The sequence below is a fragment of the Staurois parvus genome, unplaced genomic scaffold, assembly GCF_062004578.1.
Source record: "Staurois parvus isolate SC_StPar_1 unplaced genomic scaffold, SC_StPar_1.0 ptg000336l, whole genome shotgun sequence".
Classification (NCBI taxonomy): domain Eukaryota; kingdom Metazoa; phylum Chordata; class Amphibia; order Anura; family Ranidae; genus Staurois; species Staurois parvus.
The window spans coordinates 4,801,144-4,821,228 of record NW_028318132.1 but is presented as its reverse complement, the minus strand read 5'-3'; the positions used below and the strand labels follow the sequence as shown (position 1 = coordinate 4,821,228).

Genomic DNA, 20,085 nt, shown 5'->3' with positions numbered 1-20,085 from the left:
TACATTACTCTCAGTGGAGCTGGAAAAAAAAAAAAGAAAAATAGGGAAGTTACTGGAGGAGAAGCTGGGGGGGGGTGGGGTTGTGGGGGGGAAGTGCTGCGCTTAAACTGTCTCACGACACAGCACTTTCAGAACAGAGTGACGGCTTTGGAGACCACCTTAGGGTCCCCGGGAGGGAAGTAAAACAAAATGGGACAGAAACTTATAAAGCCAGAGAACAGTTCATTTGCTTGTGAACTGGTGGAGGAAACTGTGTAAAGAGAAGAAAGGGCTTCTAATGAAGCATAACATGTTAAAGACAGCAGAAACTTGGTTTAATGTGGCCCGCGCCCTACATCAGGAGGGGTGGGGGGAGCAAAAACTGAATCAGGACGGGGGAATTGTATATGTATATTACAGGAAAGGAGATGCGCCCGGCAAGGCGCCGCCCCCCTATGATGATGGCCCGTCCTGGAGGTGCGAGGCATGTGGAAATACAGGAAGGCCCCACCCCGAGAGTCCAGATTTTTGCATACCGTGTAGTCAGAACCTCCGGATATGTAAGGGGTGTTCAGTTAAGAATCCGGGGTGGGAGGAGATTTGCAAGGGATGTGACCGGAAGCTGACTATGCAACATCTGATGCTTCCAACTCAGTCACCTCCATTTCCGCCTCCGGCCCCGCCCCTTCCGCCCTCATCAAATATGGTGGCACCTAGTGAGACCACCGGAAGCCATGTTGACTCTGGGCTTAGTACACCGATACACCATACACACCTAATGCCAGCTGCCCCCCTTTGCCCAGTGCTTACTGTCTCTGGCTCCCAACCACCTTCGGCCCTCCACACACCCCTAATGCCTGTAGTACCACCACCACCAAAACAAACAGAGGCTTCAGACCAAGTTGAACTGAACTGAAGACACCCACAGAATGGCCGGGCTGGAATTTTACAGATGTGGTAACCCCTACCTCTCTTCCAGACAGAAGAGGATGGGCTCAAGAAAAGACAGTGGCTGCGGCAGTCCGCCAGGGTACCCGAGAGGATGATGCGGTTTCCATTTGTTCCCAACGGAATGATCCGTGGTCCAGAGAGCAAACCACTCGTTCAACTTCCCCCAACCACACAACCCCATCGTCAAAAATTATCTATGTATGAGTCTGGAATGGGAGCAGACTCAGCACCTCATCCCTTTTCTTCCACTTCCACAATCCTGTCTATCGCCCCCAAGGATCTGAAGAAGACCATCCCCGCCCGGTGCCCAACCTACCTGATGCTCCGATCATGTGGGCCTTCACTCCATCCCAAGTTTCCGCACTAGTCACAACTCTCCCGGACCCGGAGAAACCCCCGATGCCTTTTTACCGGCGCATAGCCCAGATCCACAAGACCTATTCCACAGCCTGGAGGGATTTGGTCAGTCTGTCTGAGATCAAGGCTGGGGATGCATATTGGCCTATAATGGAAAAGGATCTCACCAGAGTAAAGCCAAATGAGGACACCACTTATGCCTCAGGAATTTCTTTCTGTGACCAGTTGCAGCAGTGGGCCAGAGAGAGACTGGCGGACCAGGCCACCACATTGCAGGACATTACCCAAGACAAGACTGAGTCGGTGGAAAAGTTCCATACCAGACTAACACAGGTGTTTACAGACCTGGGATTCAGTGTCCATAACAAGGTACATACTCAAATGCTGGCCTCTGCATTTGTATCAGGACTAAAGGAGTCTGTTCGCAAGGGTTTGATCACTGCCCGTCCAGAGTACCGTACCCTCCACCTGGATATACTGCTATTAGTGGCAAAGGGTCTGGAGACCGCCCAGGTGGCCCGGAAGCCGACACCATTCATGTTGTCGGCTGGAGAGCAGGTCTCCAGAAGAAACCCACTTATTTGTTTCAACTGTGGAAAACCAGGACATTTCAGAAGGGAATGCAGAGCTCCCAGATGTCCACGGCGACCCAATGACTACAACTCAGGGTAGGAAGAGTCTGCAATGCCACCACCTCCACCACCTGGCTGAACAGGGCTGCAAGGTTTCTAAGGACAAGTTACAGTGGTGCCAAACTTCTGTCATTTTCTTGGGACATTGCATTTCCCAAGCCACTCGTCACCCTGCATGCTTTTCTAGGGTTGGTTTCCTATTGTCGTTCCTGGATCCCAGAAGCCTCCATCTTGATACAATCCCGTTATGATGCCCTGAAATCTGAACCCTTTTCCCTGACAGAAGAAGCTGTACTTGATTTCCATCGCCTGAAAAAAGCTATCTTCACTGCACCTGCATTAGGTCTACCAGATTATGATGAGCCCTTCAAACTTTTTGTGGCTGAGAGACAGGGTCATGCAACAGGAGTTCTGGCACAATGCCATGGGGGTCGCCTCCGGCCTCTGGGTTATTACTCCTGCAGGCTAGACCCGGTTGCACGAGGTGGTCCCTTCTGTCTGAGGGCTGTTTTTGCTGCTCATCTTCTTCTGGATAAAACGGCAGATTTGGTCTTAGGACATCCACTCACACTTCTGGCCCCCCATGACATTACCGCAATACTGAACCAAACCCAACCAAAACATCTATCTGCCGCCAGGCATCTGCGACTGCAAGGCTCCCTTCTTTTACCTGATCATGTCACCCTGGTCAGATGCACCCAGATAAACCCTGCAACTCTTCTCCCTCTTCGGGGGGGGTAGAAGAAAGCAGAAGAAGACACCGAAGACATGTCACCAGAGGATGCGGTACATGACTGTTTGAAACTTATGCAGGTAGAAACTACACACCTACCAACAGTCCATGATACGCCCCTATCAAATCCTGACCTAATACTCTTTGTGGATGGATCCCGCTTTGCAGATAATGCTGGCACCTACCACACTGGATATGCTGTGACTACCAACACAATGGTACTGCAAGCTAGACCTCTTCCACCTTTTATGTCTGCACAAGAGGCTGAACTAAGGGCCCTCACCAAAGCTTGTGAATTGACAAAAGGAAAGACAGCTAACATTTACACGGACTCCAGATATGCACTGGGGGTTGCATTTGATTTTGGCCTAATCTGGAAAATGAGGGGCTTTCTCACGGCAGCTGGGACTCCTGTAAAGCATGGAAAGGCGATCAACCGCCTTATGGAAGCACTCTTACTACCAGCCCAAGTGGCCATACTGAAGGTGAAGGTCCACGGTAAATTGACCACTATGGAAGCAAAAGGAAATTATCTGGCAGACATGGCTGCTAAGCAAGCTGCGGTCAGGGAGCAGGAAGAGGATGAAGAGATGTGCAGTGAGGTGATGCCTGTGCTAATTCATCAGCCCAAGGACAACCAACTCCAGGAAGCCCAGGATAATGCTTCAGAAGAAGAAAGGAAGGAATGGATGCAGAAAGGAGCAGTTGAGGACAAAGGATTGTGGGTGGTGGGGAAGAAGGTTTTCCTTCCCAGATCCTTATATCCGGCAACAGTGCAGTGGGCACATGGAGCGTCACACCTGTCCAAGATGCTAATGAACTCTTTGATCAGTAAATACTATGTGGCACCCGAAATTACGGCTTACACAGACAGATTCTGTAAGTCTTGTGTTGTATGCGCCAAGTGCAATCCTGGAAGACCTGAGAAACCTCCAAGCAAACATCTGGCCAGGGCACTATATCCATTTCAGAGGATCCAGATAGATCATATCCAGATGCCAAAAAGTGGACGATTTAAATATGCTCTAGTGGTGGTGGATATGTTCTCAGGATGGCCAGAGGCATTCGCAGTAACCAACCAGATGGCAAGAACCACTGCCAAGAAGCTGCTCACGGAGATAGTCTGCAGATATGGAGTGCCCGAGGTGGTTGAAAGCGATCAGGGACCGGCTTTTACTGTCAATGTTACAAAAGAGATCTGGGGGGCTCTGGGGGTCACACTTGCGTTTCACACACCCTATCATCCCCAGAGTAGTGGGAAGGTAGAGCGCCTAAATGGGGTCCTGAAGTCAAGAATGTTAAAAATGGCCCAAGAGGTAGGCATGGGATGGCCGGACAGCTTGCCTATTGCTCTTTTCAGCGTTAGATACACACCAAGGGGAAGTCATGGGTTGCCTCCCTATGAGATTTTGTTTGGGTCAGCCCCTAGACTGGGTACCTACTATCCTCAACAATTACAGTTGCAGTCTGACTCATTGACAAAGTAAGTGATATCTTTGGCACGTGTGTTGACTAATATCCATGCGCAAGTTTTCTCCTCCATTCCAGATCCTGAGGCGAATACTGGAACGCACACTTTGAAACCTGGAGACTGGGTCTTGCTCAAGAAGTTTCTGCGGAAACATACATTGGAACCCAGATATGACGGTCCTTTCCAGGTGCTTCTGGTGACGGCCACCTCAGTGAAGCTAGAAGGAAAGAGTACCTGGATCCACGTCTCTCACTGCAAGAAAGTTGCACCCCCAGAAGACAACTAGAAACATGAGACTATACACATATATCCTTTTGTATGTGCTTTCGGGAATGGGTAGGGGACAAAGAGTGGCAATCACAAGGGAAGGTGGGACACCCGAACAGAGTGGCCTGATAACATTTTGGTACAATTTTTCCAACACCTGTGTGGCCACTTTTGCCTTTGACTTCTGCTTCATAGCGCCTTGTCCGAAACAACCTTGGCAGTGTACTATGTATCAGGATCACTCCAGTAGTATATATATATATGTGTGACGGATGAATATTGGGGAGACAAGTGCGGATACTGGGGCTCAGTAGGATGGAATACGGGGCCTGACTGGGGGTATAAACCACTAAGTGCTTTAAACCGCAAAGATAAAAATGGAAAGAGCCTAATTGATAGATTGACTATACTTAAAACAGGCACATGTTCATATGAAAAACCAACAGGGAGAACTATGCCACTCACCCTCACCATAGAGAACCCCAGCCCAGGAGATGAGGGGCTTTACTGGTTGGGATACTGGGGACATGGGGGAGTGATGGGAAAATTCTGGATAAGGGATATGTATAGATCAAACTGATGGGAATCTTCCAGAGATACTGCTCCCACCTATAACTCGCATAATAAGTCCAACTGCTATATGTGTGGGCATGCCAGACCACATCTGGGGACGGTGCCACTAACCCTACCAGATTCCATAGAGGAGTGTGTCTTAAGCCTGTATACTAACATCTCTACGAACCAGTCTTTATGTGAGGACTGGAAGAAGAGTTACCCCCTAATCCAAGGAGACGAAAAGGCCCCAAATGGTTTAACTATATATCCCGGTAATTATACCTGCTATGCCAACTACGAGGGAGGAGGAAGGTTCCTGGGGAACTTCACAAAGGGATTCTGTGCTGCTTATAGTACAGCCCGGTCAGATCTAACCCAGAACCAGGTCATATCATTGGGGGATATATTCTGGATCTGTGGTGATCAGAAGATTAGGACCTGACTGATAGGGAAATGGAGAGGGGAATGTACCCTTGCCAATGCCATAATGCCATTGCACATCCTCTCAGATCCATTACTTAAGGGGCCGCCCAACCCCCCCCCCCATGCAACCAAGCACAAACGAAGTGCCCCACAAGGGAGTTTTGACCCCCATGTCTATATAGATGCGATAGGAGTCCCAAGGGGGGTACCCGATGAATTCAAGGCCAGAGACCAGGTGGCGCGCAGGATTTGAATCCCTATTCCTCTTCATCACTGAGAACAAGAATGTAGATTGGATAAACTACATCTACTATAATCAACAACGGTTTGTAAACTACACACGAGATGCCCTAAAGGGGATAGCAGAGCAGTTGGAGGCTACTTCTAACATGGTCTTTCAAAATCGTATGACACTCGATATGTTATTAGCTGAAAAAGGGGGGGTCTGTAAAATGATACCAAAGACCATGACCTGCTGTAATGGGAAGGTGACACTGGCCATCAAGAGGTTGGAGGACCTGTCAAATGAACTTAAGGAAAACTCTGGTATTACACATCCCTGGGATCAGTGGTTTGGATGGCTGAGTGGCTGGCAGAAAGCCCTCGCCCAAGCAGGCGTGGTTATCCTGGGTATTATAATTCTAATGGCAGTCGTCGCCTGCTGTGTGATCCCTTTCATTAAGAGGCTAATAGGGAAAGCTGTGAACGAGATCTCCCCTACATTCCTGGACTATAACAATGTTGAACTCCCCCATGAAGAAAGGGAATCCTATACTCCCTTACAGACCGTGGCCCCTGATCATCATATTTCAGACTTATAAAAAAAAAAAAAAAAAGGGAATGCTACAAATTTCCCCCCCCCTAACAGACAACTATAAGCAGGGAAAGACAGTGCCTGACTGTGGCCTTCTCAGGACGTATCGAGACTCTAGGGATGGATTAGCCACTCAGGGGCTCTATATGCGTATTAAAAGAGTTCCAAGGGGAGGGCCACCAGGCAGTTAGGACATCAGAAGATATAGGGACAGTCAGGAATAAAATAGCCATTTTAAGGGGGGATTGTAGTGGATTGTGATAGACAGTCCACGTTTTATTAGATGATCAGTAAAATGACAATTTTATAGTCTTGCTACTTTGTGTTTCTTGCTCTTTAAAAATTCCTCACTCTCTTAAGTAAACAATCAGATATAGGTTGAAAGAACAATGATGATAATTAAGATGGCGCCTTCATCCGGAGTCTCACCCTTGGTGACTCATTAAGAGAAAAAGTATCTTTTAATGTAAACAACCCCCATAAAAGGGAATGAGTCTTTTTGGGGAAAATGATTGGAAGATATCAACACGGATGGAAGATTACGCAGAAACCCAGTGGACTTTTCACCCAATCAATGTATATGCTTTGCCTGCATCATAAGTCCTATAAATGATACTGTTAGTTCCTCAATATAACAGAATTTTAGAAAGTTGGCAAACTGCGAAGTGTCAGTGTCTTACTTCCACGTGCACGTATTCTCATATTAATTTGGCTCACTGGTAGATCACGGTAAATGGTCTGAAAGTGACCTAGTCCAAGACAGTATAGTGCAAGAGTCATTTAATGCTGACAGCATGATTAATCCCCCAACATAGTTTTAAAAACAGTCATATAATATGGTTAGTGACAATGGGATAAGGTGTATATAAAAGAGTGTAATCATTCACATGTGCCTAGGGCTTCATATTCTCTACACATGACCCTGATGATAGAGGATACTGTCACTGATTGCTTGGCTGAGTGGAAAGAAATATGGAAATAGCTAATCAATCAAAGGATAATGATTAGCCATGGAAAGCTTTGAAAAACATACCTATGTTTAAGAACATAGTAAATGGCTTCCTACTACCTTCACTGTCATATAAAATATATTCATTTATTAGTTGCAAAGGGTGACACAAACAAATAGGAAACAAAGTGTGGTGTAAAACCATGTATTATATCCTATGAATTGCCAACACTTTGAAAATATATCAATCTATATTTATACAGATTCAGCTCCTTGTGTGAAAAAAAAAAAAATGTTTGCTTTTCTCTAGAAAACAATCATATAAAATGCAGGGCTAGACAACAAGGATACTACTGTAGTTTATATGATAGTATCTGGGGAACCAATTAAACTTGGAACAGTGAATTGCTGTTGTTACTCTAAAATGATTACAAGAATAAGCCGTCACTCAGGTTGATTTGCAGCTTTGTTAAAGGTCCCACCGATAAACCACTGAGAAAGTATTTTTTGGCTGGAAATACTAGTTTTATTGGTAACAGAGGCTTTCATATAATATTGGTTTGGATGACAATATTTGTATAGAAACTAACATTTGGACATCTATCCATACCTAGTTTGGTTTCGGGACAGGGCAAAGAAAATTTTCATTTAGCTTAGTAAATGAGGTAAAGTTGTGCTCTTTTCATTAAATCAATCATGTACATGCAAAATTATGTTTTTAATGCTCCTTGTGCATGATTGGGTATTCTTTGCAAAGTAAAATTTCAGTTGATTTCACCTCATTTACTTTGCAACATAAAATTTCACTTTGAAAGTATACTGTACATGCTCTGTTCCATAGGTCAATCAGTTTCAAAATCTGAAAATGGTCAATATAATCAGATTACACAGATTTTAAAGCAGTTTTTGTAATGTTTTTGGCCATTTTGTAAATAAAGAAAAACTGTACCCTCCTCTAAAAGTAATAATCACCACATTCATAGAATACAGGTGCATCTCAATAAAATAGAATATCATCAAAAAGTTAATTTATTCCAGTAATTAAATTCAAAAAGTGAAACTCATATATTATATAGATTCATTACACACAGAGTGATATATTTCAGCCATTTCTTTCTTCTAATTTTGATAATTATGGCTTACAGCTAGTGAAAACCCCAAATTTAGTATCTCATATAATTAGGATATTGTGAAAAAGTTCAATGCTAGGGGACTAAAGATGGCTTGTCCCTTAGTCCTCTCTGACCATTACCTCCCCCTTTTCTAGTAAGTAACCACTCGGACAACAAACTGAAGTTAATGGCCAAAGCAGCCTTTTATTACAACAATCAATAAAAAATAATGAAAACACAGTATAACTGGAGTCTCAAGGTCCTAGTAGGTAACAAGAAAAAAACTACCTGCATCCTACTTAAAATAGGCCTCCAGCCACAATACCACCAACTCGAGGACAACCACCACAGATAGCACATCAGAACAACAGGGAGCTGTACCTCAGAAAGGTCCCTACAAAGTACCTTTTTTGTGCCCAAAGTAACCTACGAGGACCTTGCACCCTGACACCACTGCACAAACATGACTCCTCATGTTTGTGTGGATCTCCACACCTGCAGGGCCCTCTGTATGCCATCCTCCAGACCCAAGCACCACAAGTGAACCCCAACAGCATTCAAATGGACACTGTCACCCCATAGATAACACCAGGTGTTCACCTCCAACTCCTGATGCTGCACAATCAAACGACCATTCTGCACCTCAAATCTAGAAACCTCCTTATTAACCTTTATACGGACTTGTTCAAGGCCATCACAGACCTAAATTTGATGTCCCTCACAAGGTCACGCATGGATCTAAGCCCCAAATCATTACTCCCTGCATGATTGATCAACACATCTGGAGCCCTGTCCAGCCGAACATAACGGTCCACCTCAGGCCCTACTCTATTCCACAGTAGACCCGGCACACCAACACAGTGGATAGTTGCCTCTTCACGACGGATCCCAAGCTGCCAGCTGGCCGGCCACACATCTGCCCTCCGAGCACCCCAATACACATATCAGTGTCCCAGGATCCAAATAAGAAACGAGTAAGCATCTGCGAAGAAAACAAACAGGAAACGAAAACACCAAAATAATCATCCCCAAAAAAACAGCTATTCCCACCACCCACAAGAGCAGTAACCCACCACAGCCCCAAAGACAGCCACTCATGGAACATGCAAACCCCACTGCCTTCCCCTACAGCAAATGCGGACAAACGTACAGATGATATCACCGTGATTCCCATTGACCAATGTGCCTAACCACCCCCTCACACAAATCCCACCTCGCTGCCTCAGTTTGTGCCCTAATGCGGAAAGAATGTGAAGTCAGTCCCTTAACAAGACAACACAGAGCCATCGGCATGCAGCAAATAGAGCGTACCCACCCCAGCAACTCTGAGAACCAGGTCACTGCCTGAACCGGACAAGTGATAGAACCCTAGACTTACGAATCCAAAAAAAAAACGACCCAGTACTACATACAACATCAGTCGCCTGCAATCCAGCCAAACCCCACTTAGAAGAGCTTACCAGTTCTCCCAGGCGTAAAGACCCAAAGAACACCAACGCAAACGCTGCCCTGAACAATACAACACCGTAGGGGGGAAGAGCAAACCCAAGGAAGAACACCCCACAAGGAGCATAACAACTCAAAAGACACAGGCCTATGGCATCTACAGACCGCCAACCCCTCCGATACCCACTGACAGTGTGCCACACCAAAAAATCCTTAGTATAGTCAGCACAGCTTGAAAGATTAAACAAAAAGGCCAAACCTGACAACTTTCAGGTTCAGCACCAACACTGATACACGGTCCTCAAAATTAAAATTCCATCCAATAAAGTACAACACCAAAAACTTAGCTTCCAGCTCCAAAACACCTCCCTCCAAGCCATGAACCCAGCCAAACCACTCCACTCACAACCCAGACTAAGCTGACCATGTAGCCTCGCTCACCAAACAATGAATCAGCACAGCTGTCACTCCAAGGCAACTCCAAGGAACCCCCAGTTGCGCCGCTCCCAGTGCCAATGAGCAAAACTTGCCCCACTGAAACCAAGAAAGAGCATCTGCCAAGGAATTAGTACAACTGGGGACATGAACAGCATAAACAAAATAGTTCAAATGCAGACAAGACAAAACTAAATGCCTAAGCAAACAAACCACAGGAGGAGATGCCGCGGTCACACTGTTGATCGCCCCCAACACACCCAGGTTATCGCAGTTGAAACGTACCTTCTTGTTCAGAAATAGTGGGCCCCAGAGCTCAACTGACAGCACAATCAGGAATAGTTCCAAAAGAACCAAATTTTGGGTTAAACCAGCCGCCCTCCACTCCACAAGCCAAGGCTTGGCACTCCACCGACCACTGAAATATGCACTGAAGCCAGATGAACCTACGGCATCTGTGAAGAGCTCCAAGTCGAAACTATACAATTCCTCCAACATCCACAGCAACCTCTAGCTGAAGAAATCCAGAAAGGTCTCCCACATCAGCAAGTCAGGCTTAAGCTCCCACGTCAGACGAATACTATGGCCAGGTGCCTTAAACCCAGCTGTAGCAGCTGCCAGCCTCTGGCTAAATATCTAGCCCATAGGCATGATTCGACATGCAAAATTAAGCTTACCCAGAAGTGACTGAAGTTGGCACAACGTAACCTTTTAGCTCAGCTGAGCAGACAACACTGTGGCCTTCAGGTCAGTCAACTTGTCTTCTGGAAGATGACATTCCATGGCCTCCGTGTCTATCACGATACCCAGAAAACTCAGAACTGTGGAAGGGCCCTCCATCTTGTCTAGAGTCAAGGGAATACCAAAGTGATCAGCCATATATTGCACCATTGCCAAGAGCACATGGCACCAGTTAGAAGCAGCAGGACCAATACACAGGACGTCATCCAGATAAGGAATGACAGACGAAATCCCAGACATGTCACAAACCACCCACTCGAAGAAAGAACTAAAAGCCTCAAACAAAGATATAGAACATCCTATGGGTAAGCAGCGATCAACAAAATAACCATCCTGACACCTACAACCCAACAAATAAAAATTGTCAAGGTCCACTGGCAAGAGGCGAAAGATAGACTCAATGTCCGTCTTTGCCAAAAGGGCCCCCTGACCATATCATCTAACCCAACAAACCACAGCATCAAACGATGTATAAGTAACCAAACCAGGTCAATATGTTTATTGACCGATCCATCCCTGAGATAAATGATGAATAAGCCAGAATTTGTTCAGCTCCTTTTTGGGAACCACCCCCAAAGGATAAACCACCAAATCCAGCAGCAGTGGAGAGCAGAAGGGACCCGCCATGCGACCCAGTGCAAGCTCCTTTGCCAGTTGCACTGAAACTGGAGTAAGCTAGCGCCGATCATAAATTGTCCGCAGGGGGAGGGGTGAGAAAAAACCACAAGGAATCCTGAACCCGTTCGAAAATCCTGTACCTTGAGGAACCCAGGCCGCTGTGAGCAAACCACTTCCTAACGCAGCCTTCAAACAGACAAGATGATCATGCACACTTGCCAACAAAGTCCCCAGACCAGGGTCATCCACCACACCCCAACCCAACACAAAATACACTGCCGACTCCTGACGCAAACCAGACCCCTGAACCCCAGAGCCACTCACACAAGAAGACAGTGTAACAGACACAGACAAAGTAAGAGGGACAATAGACTCACCAGGCTGCACAGGATGAAGGATGGTCAGTGCACCCTCTACCAGGAAATTCTAGAGCACTTCATGTTTCCCTCTGCTGACCAGCTTTATGCTGATTTCACATTCCAGCAGGACTTGGCACCTGCCCACACTGCCAAAAGTACCAATACCTGGTTCAATGATCATAGCATCACTGTGCTTGATTGGCCAGAAAACTAACCTAAACTCCACAGAGAATCTGTGGGGTATTGTAAAGAGGAAGATGAGAGAAACCAGACCCAACAATACAGATGACCTTAAGGCTGCTATCCAAGCAACCTGGGCTTCCATAACACCTCAGCAGTGCCACAGGCTGATTGCTTCCATGGCACACCTTATTGATGCAGTGATTCATGCAAAAGCAGCCCCGACCAAGTATTGAGTGCATACTATACTGTACATAGACATACTTTACAGTAAGCCAAAATTTCTGTGTTAAAAAAACCTTTTTTATTATTGGTCTTATGTAATATTCTAGTTTTCTGAGATACTAAATTTTGGGTTTTTACTAGCTTACTTACTGGAAAAGGGGGCGGTAATGGTCAGAGAGGACCAGGGACAAGCCATCTTTAGTCCCCTAGCAATGAACTTTTTCACAATATTCTAATTATATGAGATACTAAATTTTGGGTTTTCACTAGCTGTAAGCCTTAATCATCAAAATTAAAAGAAAGAAATGCTTGAAATATATCACTCTGTGTGCAATGAATCTATATAATATATGAGTTTCTCTTTTTGAGTTGGATTAATTTCAAGTGGTTCTTAAGGCTCAAGGCTTTTTACCTTTATGCATAGAATGAAAACATGTAAAAAGCCTTCTCTGTGCAGCATCCCCCCCAGACCCCCTAATACTCACCTAAGCCCCCTCTCGATCCAGTGATGTGTACTGGAGTCCCGGCTATCCTGGGACTCCCTCACCTCATTGGCTAAGACAGAACAATTACAGCCAGTGAGCCAATGAGAAGAGTGAGGGTGGGGCGGGGCTGAGCCACAGATCCGTGTGTGAATGGATACAAGGAGCAGCGGGTGCCCCCATAGCAAGCTGCTTGCTGTGTGGGCATCCGACAGAAGGGAGGGGCCAGGACTGCTGGGGGAGGCCCAAGCAGAGCAGGATCTGGGTTATTATGTGCAAAACCCTGCACACAGCAGGTAAGTATAAACATGTTTGTTATTAAAGAAAATAAGTGTAGAATCACTTTAACTTTTTTGATGATATTCAAATTTATTGAGATGCAACTGTATAAGTTGATGCTAAGAGAGGAGAAAGACCAATGAGTACACATGCCCCAAATACCTGCCCATATGTCAATTAACATACCTGGTGACCATTTTAGAGGATTCATCCTCTCAAAAGCTGCAAAAGACTTTTAAAGCACTTTGGGCATAGTTGAGATGTAGGTAACAGAGTGGGTGTTTGCCCCTTTCAGATAGGTAAGGTTCTGTCTACAAGTTAGTTTGAGCTGGTTAAGGGATCTTGTGGATCCCTGTCACTAGTCACCATGCCCAATTGAAATAGTAAAAATAGCAACAGTATTATTCTGAACCAGACTTTATTGAAATAAAATGGTGAGGGGAGCAAGTGAATGAGGGAGGGGTAATTGGTAAACCAGTCTGAACCAAATTTTATTGAGATAAAATGGTGAGAGGAGCAAGTGGATGAGGAATGCGTAATTGGTAAACCCTTATATCCAAACTAGTGTCCTAAGATTAGGGGAACATGAAATAGCTGCAGACACTGCAAAACAGTTTTAAATGTAGATATCTGGGCTATTCAACAAGGTAATAAACCTGGCTGATAATTATTTTAGTTCTCTCACTTCTATTTGTGATATTTGGTTATTCTTCATTTATAGACAATTATAACATTGTTTTTACCTTCTATATTAGTATATTAGGTCTAAATACAGTAATAAATGGTTACTAAAATCTTACTGAGCAATATCATATCTGATCCACCATATATACTTCACTAAACAGGAAATGCAGGATGAACTGGGCATTGCTTTTCTGTATATAAATGTTGATCTTCAGAACTGTTTAAGAGCAGAGATGCCAGCTAGAAGCCATGCTTTTCCTTGACATCCTGCTGTGACATCTTGTTTATATAAAAAAAATCACAGTGTGTAGGGTGGTCACTATCTACAACAGATGTATGCTAACAGCTAAAAAAGCCACACTGCCAGCTGTTTTCCCATTCCAGTTCACAGCATGAATATATGCAGCAGTATTCTAAATTTCCCAGTATGGACTTTGAAAGGGTTAAAATGTTTTTTTTTCCCAGCGTTTTACTAAGTTTAATTGGCTGTTTTTTTCTTTTTGCTTTGAATATTGTGATTAGTACATTGGCATGTAAGAAGCTAATGGTATGATGTTTTTTTTTCTTTTAGGACAACAAAAGATGAGATATACAGTAAGTGCAGAATAAGGATAAGGGTAATTTTAGCTACAGCATGATTAAGTAACCAAAGTTGCCTGGCTGGCCCACCTCACGTCAGCAAACAACGGCTAAACTCCTCTTCTGGAACCCACAGGACCACTTCTTCCTAGCTCAATAAAAGATAGCCCTCCCCAACTTAAGTGTTCTTCTTTTGTGGTCTTGCTCCATACCACCTGTTGAGTGCAGTTGGTAAAAACTTTGGTTGCTACAAGTATAACTCCCTGAAACACCTACCCCTCCAGCTTCTCCTGCTGTTAAAAGACCCAAAATGTTGCAAGTAAACCTTCCTGAAAATGGGTGCCCAGGGCGCAAGCAATGTCGCACTGGTATTGTACAGGTGTGGTATTAGTAAGCTCTGCAATGTCACCGTTGGCCTCTCCCTTGGGGCTTTTCCTTTCTTGTATATGCAGCATGCTACACCACTCTCCTGGCTGTAATTTCAATCTGAGAGCGGCTGTGAATGATATCACAGAGGGCAGAGAGATGGGGCAGTGCAGGATAGTGACTGCCAGCCATCAAGCAACTGAGTAAGCAGTCTTAGATGGCAGAAGAACTTGATCATTTCCCTCTCTGCGATCCTGACAGCTTTCTCTTGTGAGAAAGATGTGTTGCTCCCCTGTTGTGCTGCATGCTTCTGAAGGTTTGACTGTTTTTTTTCTCAGTCTCTAACTGTGTCCCCGGTCTGCCTCAGGAAAGGCTACCTGGACTCACCTTCTGCTGCTTTTGAAGTAATTGGATGAAAGCAGATGGGTCTTAAGGGGCAGTGTACCTGTTTTCGTGGTGAGAGATTATAAGATTTTCTCCATTTTTTTTGTGCAGATATAAGCTTGGCACACCTGTCAGTGGCACAGAAGACTAGGGAAAAGAAGGAGGGGTGCTCAATTATGGTGCTCTTCATTATTTTAGAAGCCCTAAATGCCAAAAACACAAGACCTGCCATCAGTCATGTCCTGACCAGGACAATTTGCATTCCTCAGATTCCTGCACAGGGCAGATTTTATGCTCCCCAAGCAGCTCATGTGGCAATGGCTTACATGTGTTTATATCAGCACGATAGGAAATGCCTCGCCCAGCTCAGGGTGCATGTTGGGTCTGCATGCAATCTGCAGTGGTGGGGAAATTAAAATGCATGGATTTTCTCAAGTGACAACTGGATAAGGAAATGGATGTGCAAATTTCAAAGCCTATGATTTAGGAGGCTAAAGCAGAAAATATGCAGCAAATATCCTGCCACAGGCAAGCCAAAATGGAGCATAAGACTCGAAAGGCAGATGAAGAAAAGTCAGGTATGCATATTTTTTATATCAATCTCATTGGCCCCTTTGGTACCAGGGGTCAAAGGCTCAACCACCGCAAAATGCATGTAGATATTTCCAACTGTGAAGAAGGAAGAGCTTTATTTTCCCATACTAACAGAGAGTAAAGAGCTCATTGATGAAGAATGTGAGAGACCTGACTAGAAGTCCAATTTACAGCACAGGTTTTCAAAGCTTTATCTTATGAAGTTGGCTGAGGCATGTTTATGCAATGCACTTCCAGGGGTATATGCGGCTCTCCAAAGTCTGGCGTGTCAAGTGTCTTTGCCTTTTAATAACCTAGTTGCCTTTAGGGATCCTATGGATCAAAAAGCGGACTTAGGGTTGATTCACACCAGATTCAGCTTTTCCAGCTTTATCAGAAGTGAGTTTCTGACTTGAAAAAAAATTATAAAATTCTCACACAGTGCCAGGACATAGTTTGTGAGGTTGTAGTCAGTTAATTAGTGTTTTTCCCTATACTTTAGAAGATGGCAGCTGGCTGTCACACCATATGTTTCTTCCTTTCTGGACACCTGGCCCACACAGCCAGTTCACTCAGCAACGCAGTCTCCAGCAAGCTTCAGAGGTGAGCGTGCATGGGATAGTTTTTATGTGGTGATGCAGGATGTTGATGGAAGGAGGAGGTCAGGTGGTCCAACATCAGGGCACATATCCTTACTTGTTGTAACCATGTTGCCTTGCAACACAGATGCAGCAGACAAGGGAGACAAAAGATGGGCAACACTTGGTGAAGTTGTTGTGCACAGTGCTCATTGATGGGAATGATGCAGCTGGGAGCCCTGGGATGGGATGCTTGGCTCAGAAAGGCAAGCAAGCAAGGTGAATGACATTTTTGGGCAAGCAATAAAAGACCCCACTAAGTACTTTTTATGTCTTTCTTGGGTCCCATATTCAAACATTTCAGCGTCAGCTAACAATGATTTTCCCACACTGATGAATGTAAAATGTTAAGGACCCAGACAGTATTTTCAAAGTGAATGATGTCTACTTCATAGCCAGTACCCTGGAGTCCCTCATGCTGACTGTGTTTTACCAGCCACCAAATTCCTTTGTGGCCATCTACCTTGTGCCAATCTAAGACACTTCTCTTTCATGCTTGTGCACCTAAATCGGATGATCATACCTCATATAGAGCCCCTTAATGCAATCACCAATGTGGATAAATACCCATGCAGACAAGAATTTGTCTCAGTCTGCCAGTGAAGTGGTGCATCTCTACCATGCAAGCAAAGCGGAATAGCAAAAATGACATGTTCAAAGGGAAAAGTCCATTGAAAATGCCATCTAGTAAAAATTCCCTGCAAGTTTCTTTTGTTCTATAAAATATGCAATGGGAACCCCCAAGAATACATACTAGTCCCTCATCCACTGCATTATTTACAAAATAAAAGAATCTTGCAGGAAAACATTAACATTTTTTTTATATATCACTTTGCTATATATACAGTATTTAAAAAAAGAACATGGGAACCTCCAGAATCAGTACCAGACCCTTTGGATCTGGTATGGATTTTAGTTGGAAGGGCCCACTCAAATTAAAGAAAATTTCATGAGATCTGCCCAAAACCAATATCAGGTCCTTCGGCTCTGGAATATATTTTAAGGGGCCTCATGCAAAAAATAAGAAAAAACACCAGCCCTTTTGGAGCTGGTATAGATTTTAAGGTAGAACTCTGTATAAAAAAATTACATGGGGTCATTCCAAATCCATACCAGACCCTTAATCTTAGCAAGCAGCCTAGCAATCCAGGAAAGAAGGGACAGCTGTGAACACCCGAGCAGCCAAGGTTTGGTCTGAAATTGTGTTCTGAACAAATCTTAAACTTATCCTATTTGAGTGTAATATTGAGAAGAATGTGAAAGAATGTGAAAGACTTTCAGCCAAGAAACATGGGTTTTACTGGCAGTAAATGGTTATCTGTAACAAACACCAAAGGAGACCATCCATAGAAAATGAAAACCATTCGTGTTGATTGAACACTCGGGGCTGACATTCACATTTTGTTACGCACACAGACAGCACGGAAAATTGAAGAAAGAACTAGAAAATCACCAGGATTCTCAGTGAACAAAATATTTGTTGAGTGGGTTATGTAGAATTTCTTATGTTTCCATAGTATTTCTATGTCCATAGTTTTCAAGACATGACTCATTGTTGTCAACAAACTTAACATTGCTGCACAGCAGAAATCATTCATTATGACAACTATTGTTAAGAAAAGGCTTCGATTTGCACCAACAGAGCTTTGCTGCAACAATAAAAATAAAAAAGCCCCAGAACCTAAATACATCAACATTATTTACATTTACTGTATATGCAGCTACTTACACGGGTCCATTTTGTAAATGTCAAGTTTGTGTTTGGAATTTGAGAGCAGCAATAAATTGCTCCTGTATTTGTAATGTTTACATGTTACATGGGCATTTATAATTCAGGACAAGATGTTTTAAGCACTTCAATCCACTAAGATGTGAATTCAGTTATTCTGAATGTATTATATACATATATGCTAAAATAATTCATATAGCTTATATCACTGCGCCAAAAATGTGAAATAATGTATACCAAAATATAACTCACATTGTGACTAGAGCTGCTATTTTAAATAAATTAATGAAACAAAAATAAGTAAAAAATACAGTGCTCTCTAATAAAATGTGATACTTATAAAAAATATACACAATAATAAAAATATGTATATAAATAAATATAACTATAAATAATATAAAACAAAATAAAAATAAATAAAAAATAACACTTCCACCAAAAAGGGCAAAGAGTGAAAAAATCAATCCATAATACGATGTGAAGAAAATCAAATCATATTAAAGTCCAAAATATTTCTCTTCAAAAAAAAAATATCCACCACAATCATGATCGCCGTTGTGCTTAACACCTCATCAAAGTGCAAACTCACCAGATGCTGGTGTTTAATCAGCATTAAATCAGATACCAATAGATGTGGAAATCTTTAAACCAGATCGACTTGGATGCAATACTCATCAGATGGTTAATCCAGCTCAGACTCCATCAAGGTAAATATAATTCAAATTCCATATGTGGATAAATAAAGAATACTTGCCATGGCATAATACTGTTTATAAGTGTATTGACACCAAATTCCCCCCTTGGACTAAAACTCACATTATATCAAATCATAAAAAACATTCAATAATAAGATGTAGCTGCAAAGAACCGCTAGCTATTTCAGTGTGCATCTCACCACCCGCTCTGTAAACAGCAGATCTCGTGGTTGCGGTTCCATGGCCGTTCCATTGTCCAGCCACGTGGTCATGGTGGACGTGGTGTCATCACTGCTGATTACACCCGTATGCATTTCGTCACACGACTTCCTGTGATGAAACGCATAAGGACGTGATCAGCAGTGACGTCACTTTAATATGAATTGATTTTCTTCACATCATATTATGGATTGATTGTTTCACTCTTTGCACTTTTTGGTGGAAGTGTTATTTTTTATTTATTTTTATTTTGTTTTGGATTATTTATATTTATTTATATACATATTTTTATTATTGTGTATAATTTTGGGGATAGTATCACATTATATTAGAGAGTGCTGTTTATGGTATTTGTTTTACTTATTTATGATTCTGAATGTATTGTCTTAAATATTTAGGATTTTTTTTTGCTAAAACATTACAGGGCTAACAAAGAATGGTTTGAAATTCATTCATTTTTTCATATGATATTTACAAAGTTTACTTTTTTCTGTGCTGTTAAAGTCAAACTCTAGGCAGATATAAAATATTCAAATTATTTAAAAAAGTGCATACTTTGATACACCATTAAATGTGTTTTTAAGAACACCAATTGTAATGAACCGCCTGGCGGTACCTCTAGCAATCCACGGAATAGGGTTCCCCAGAGCGTGGAGTCTAAGTCCCAGGATGGACTTGGAGCAGACCGAGACCAGGTCACCGCCCGAGTACACCCACCCATGGTAGATGGATCCGCCAGAGGTATCTGCGAACTGGGAGCCTGATGTGAAGAGGCGGATGGGCCCGAGCAGGACGGATGGATGGATGAGCAGAAGCGTGGGCAGACAGGCCGAGTTGGTAACCGTGGGGGCAGCGCAGTACAAGGCAGCAGGCAGAGAATGGTCGGGTCACACGCCGGGTCAGCAACAATAGGACAGAGCAAATTAGGGGCATCCAAGAGAGAGGTCAGGCAAGCCAGGGGTCAGAGCAGGAGAGTACAGCACGGTCAGGAACAATCCGGGTCAGCGACGATCAAATACCAACGAATACAGAAGCAGGAACACAGGATAGAGCAAACAGCAACCAGTGTCAGCGCAGAGCAGATTTAAATACTGCGCCCTGCGCTGTCATTGGTGCCAGGCGTGCACCCGCAACCCTGAGTGCGCATGCGTGAGTTCCGTCTCCGCCGCGGCCGGCCAGGACCTAGTGCCCGCACACCAGTGCGAGCCGG

The 20,085-nt window shown here is 43.8% G+C and overlaps 1 protein-coding gene across 1 annotated transcript; it reads left to right on the top strand.

The window, feature by feature from the left end:
* The first annotated feature begins 2,687 nt into the window (after positions 1-2,687).
* On the top strand, positions 2,688-4,409 carry LOC149457086 (uncharacterized). Its single transcript, XM_089684084.1, has 2 exons — positions 2,688-3,392; positions 4,311-4,409. Exons 1-2 carry the CDS (start codon positions 2,688-2,690, stop codon positions 4,407-4,409), a joined length of 804 nt encoding a protein of 267 aa, XP_089540210.1.
* Positions 4,410-20,085: the final 15,676 nt, after the last annotated feature.

Bases quoted from the DNA above. Each gene is read 5' to 3' on its own strand.
- LOC149457086 (XM_089684084.1), top strand. From the start codon at position 2,688: ATGTCACCAGAGGATGCGGTACATGACTGTTTGAAACTTATGCAGGTA. The intron at 3,393-4,310 runs GTTTTCCTTCCC...GGTCCTTTCCAG, and splicing joins TGTGGGTGGTGGGGAAGAAG to GTGCTTCTGGTGACGGCCAC.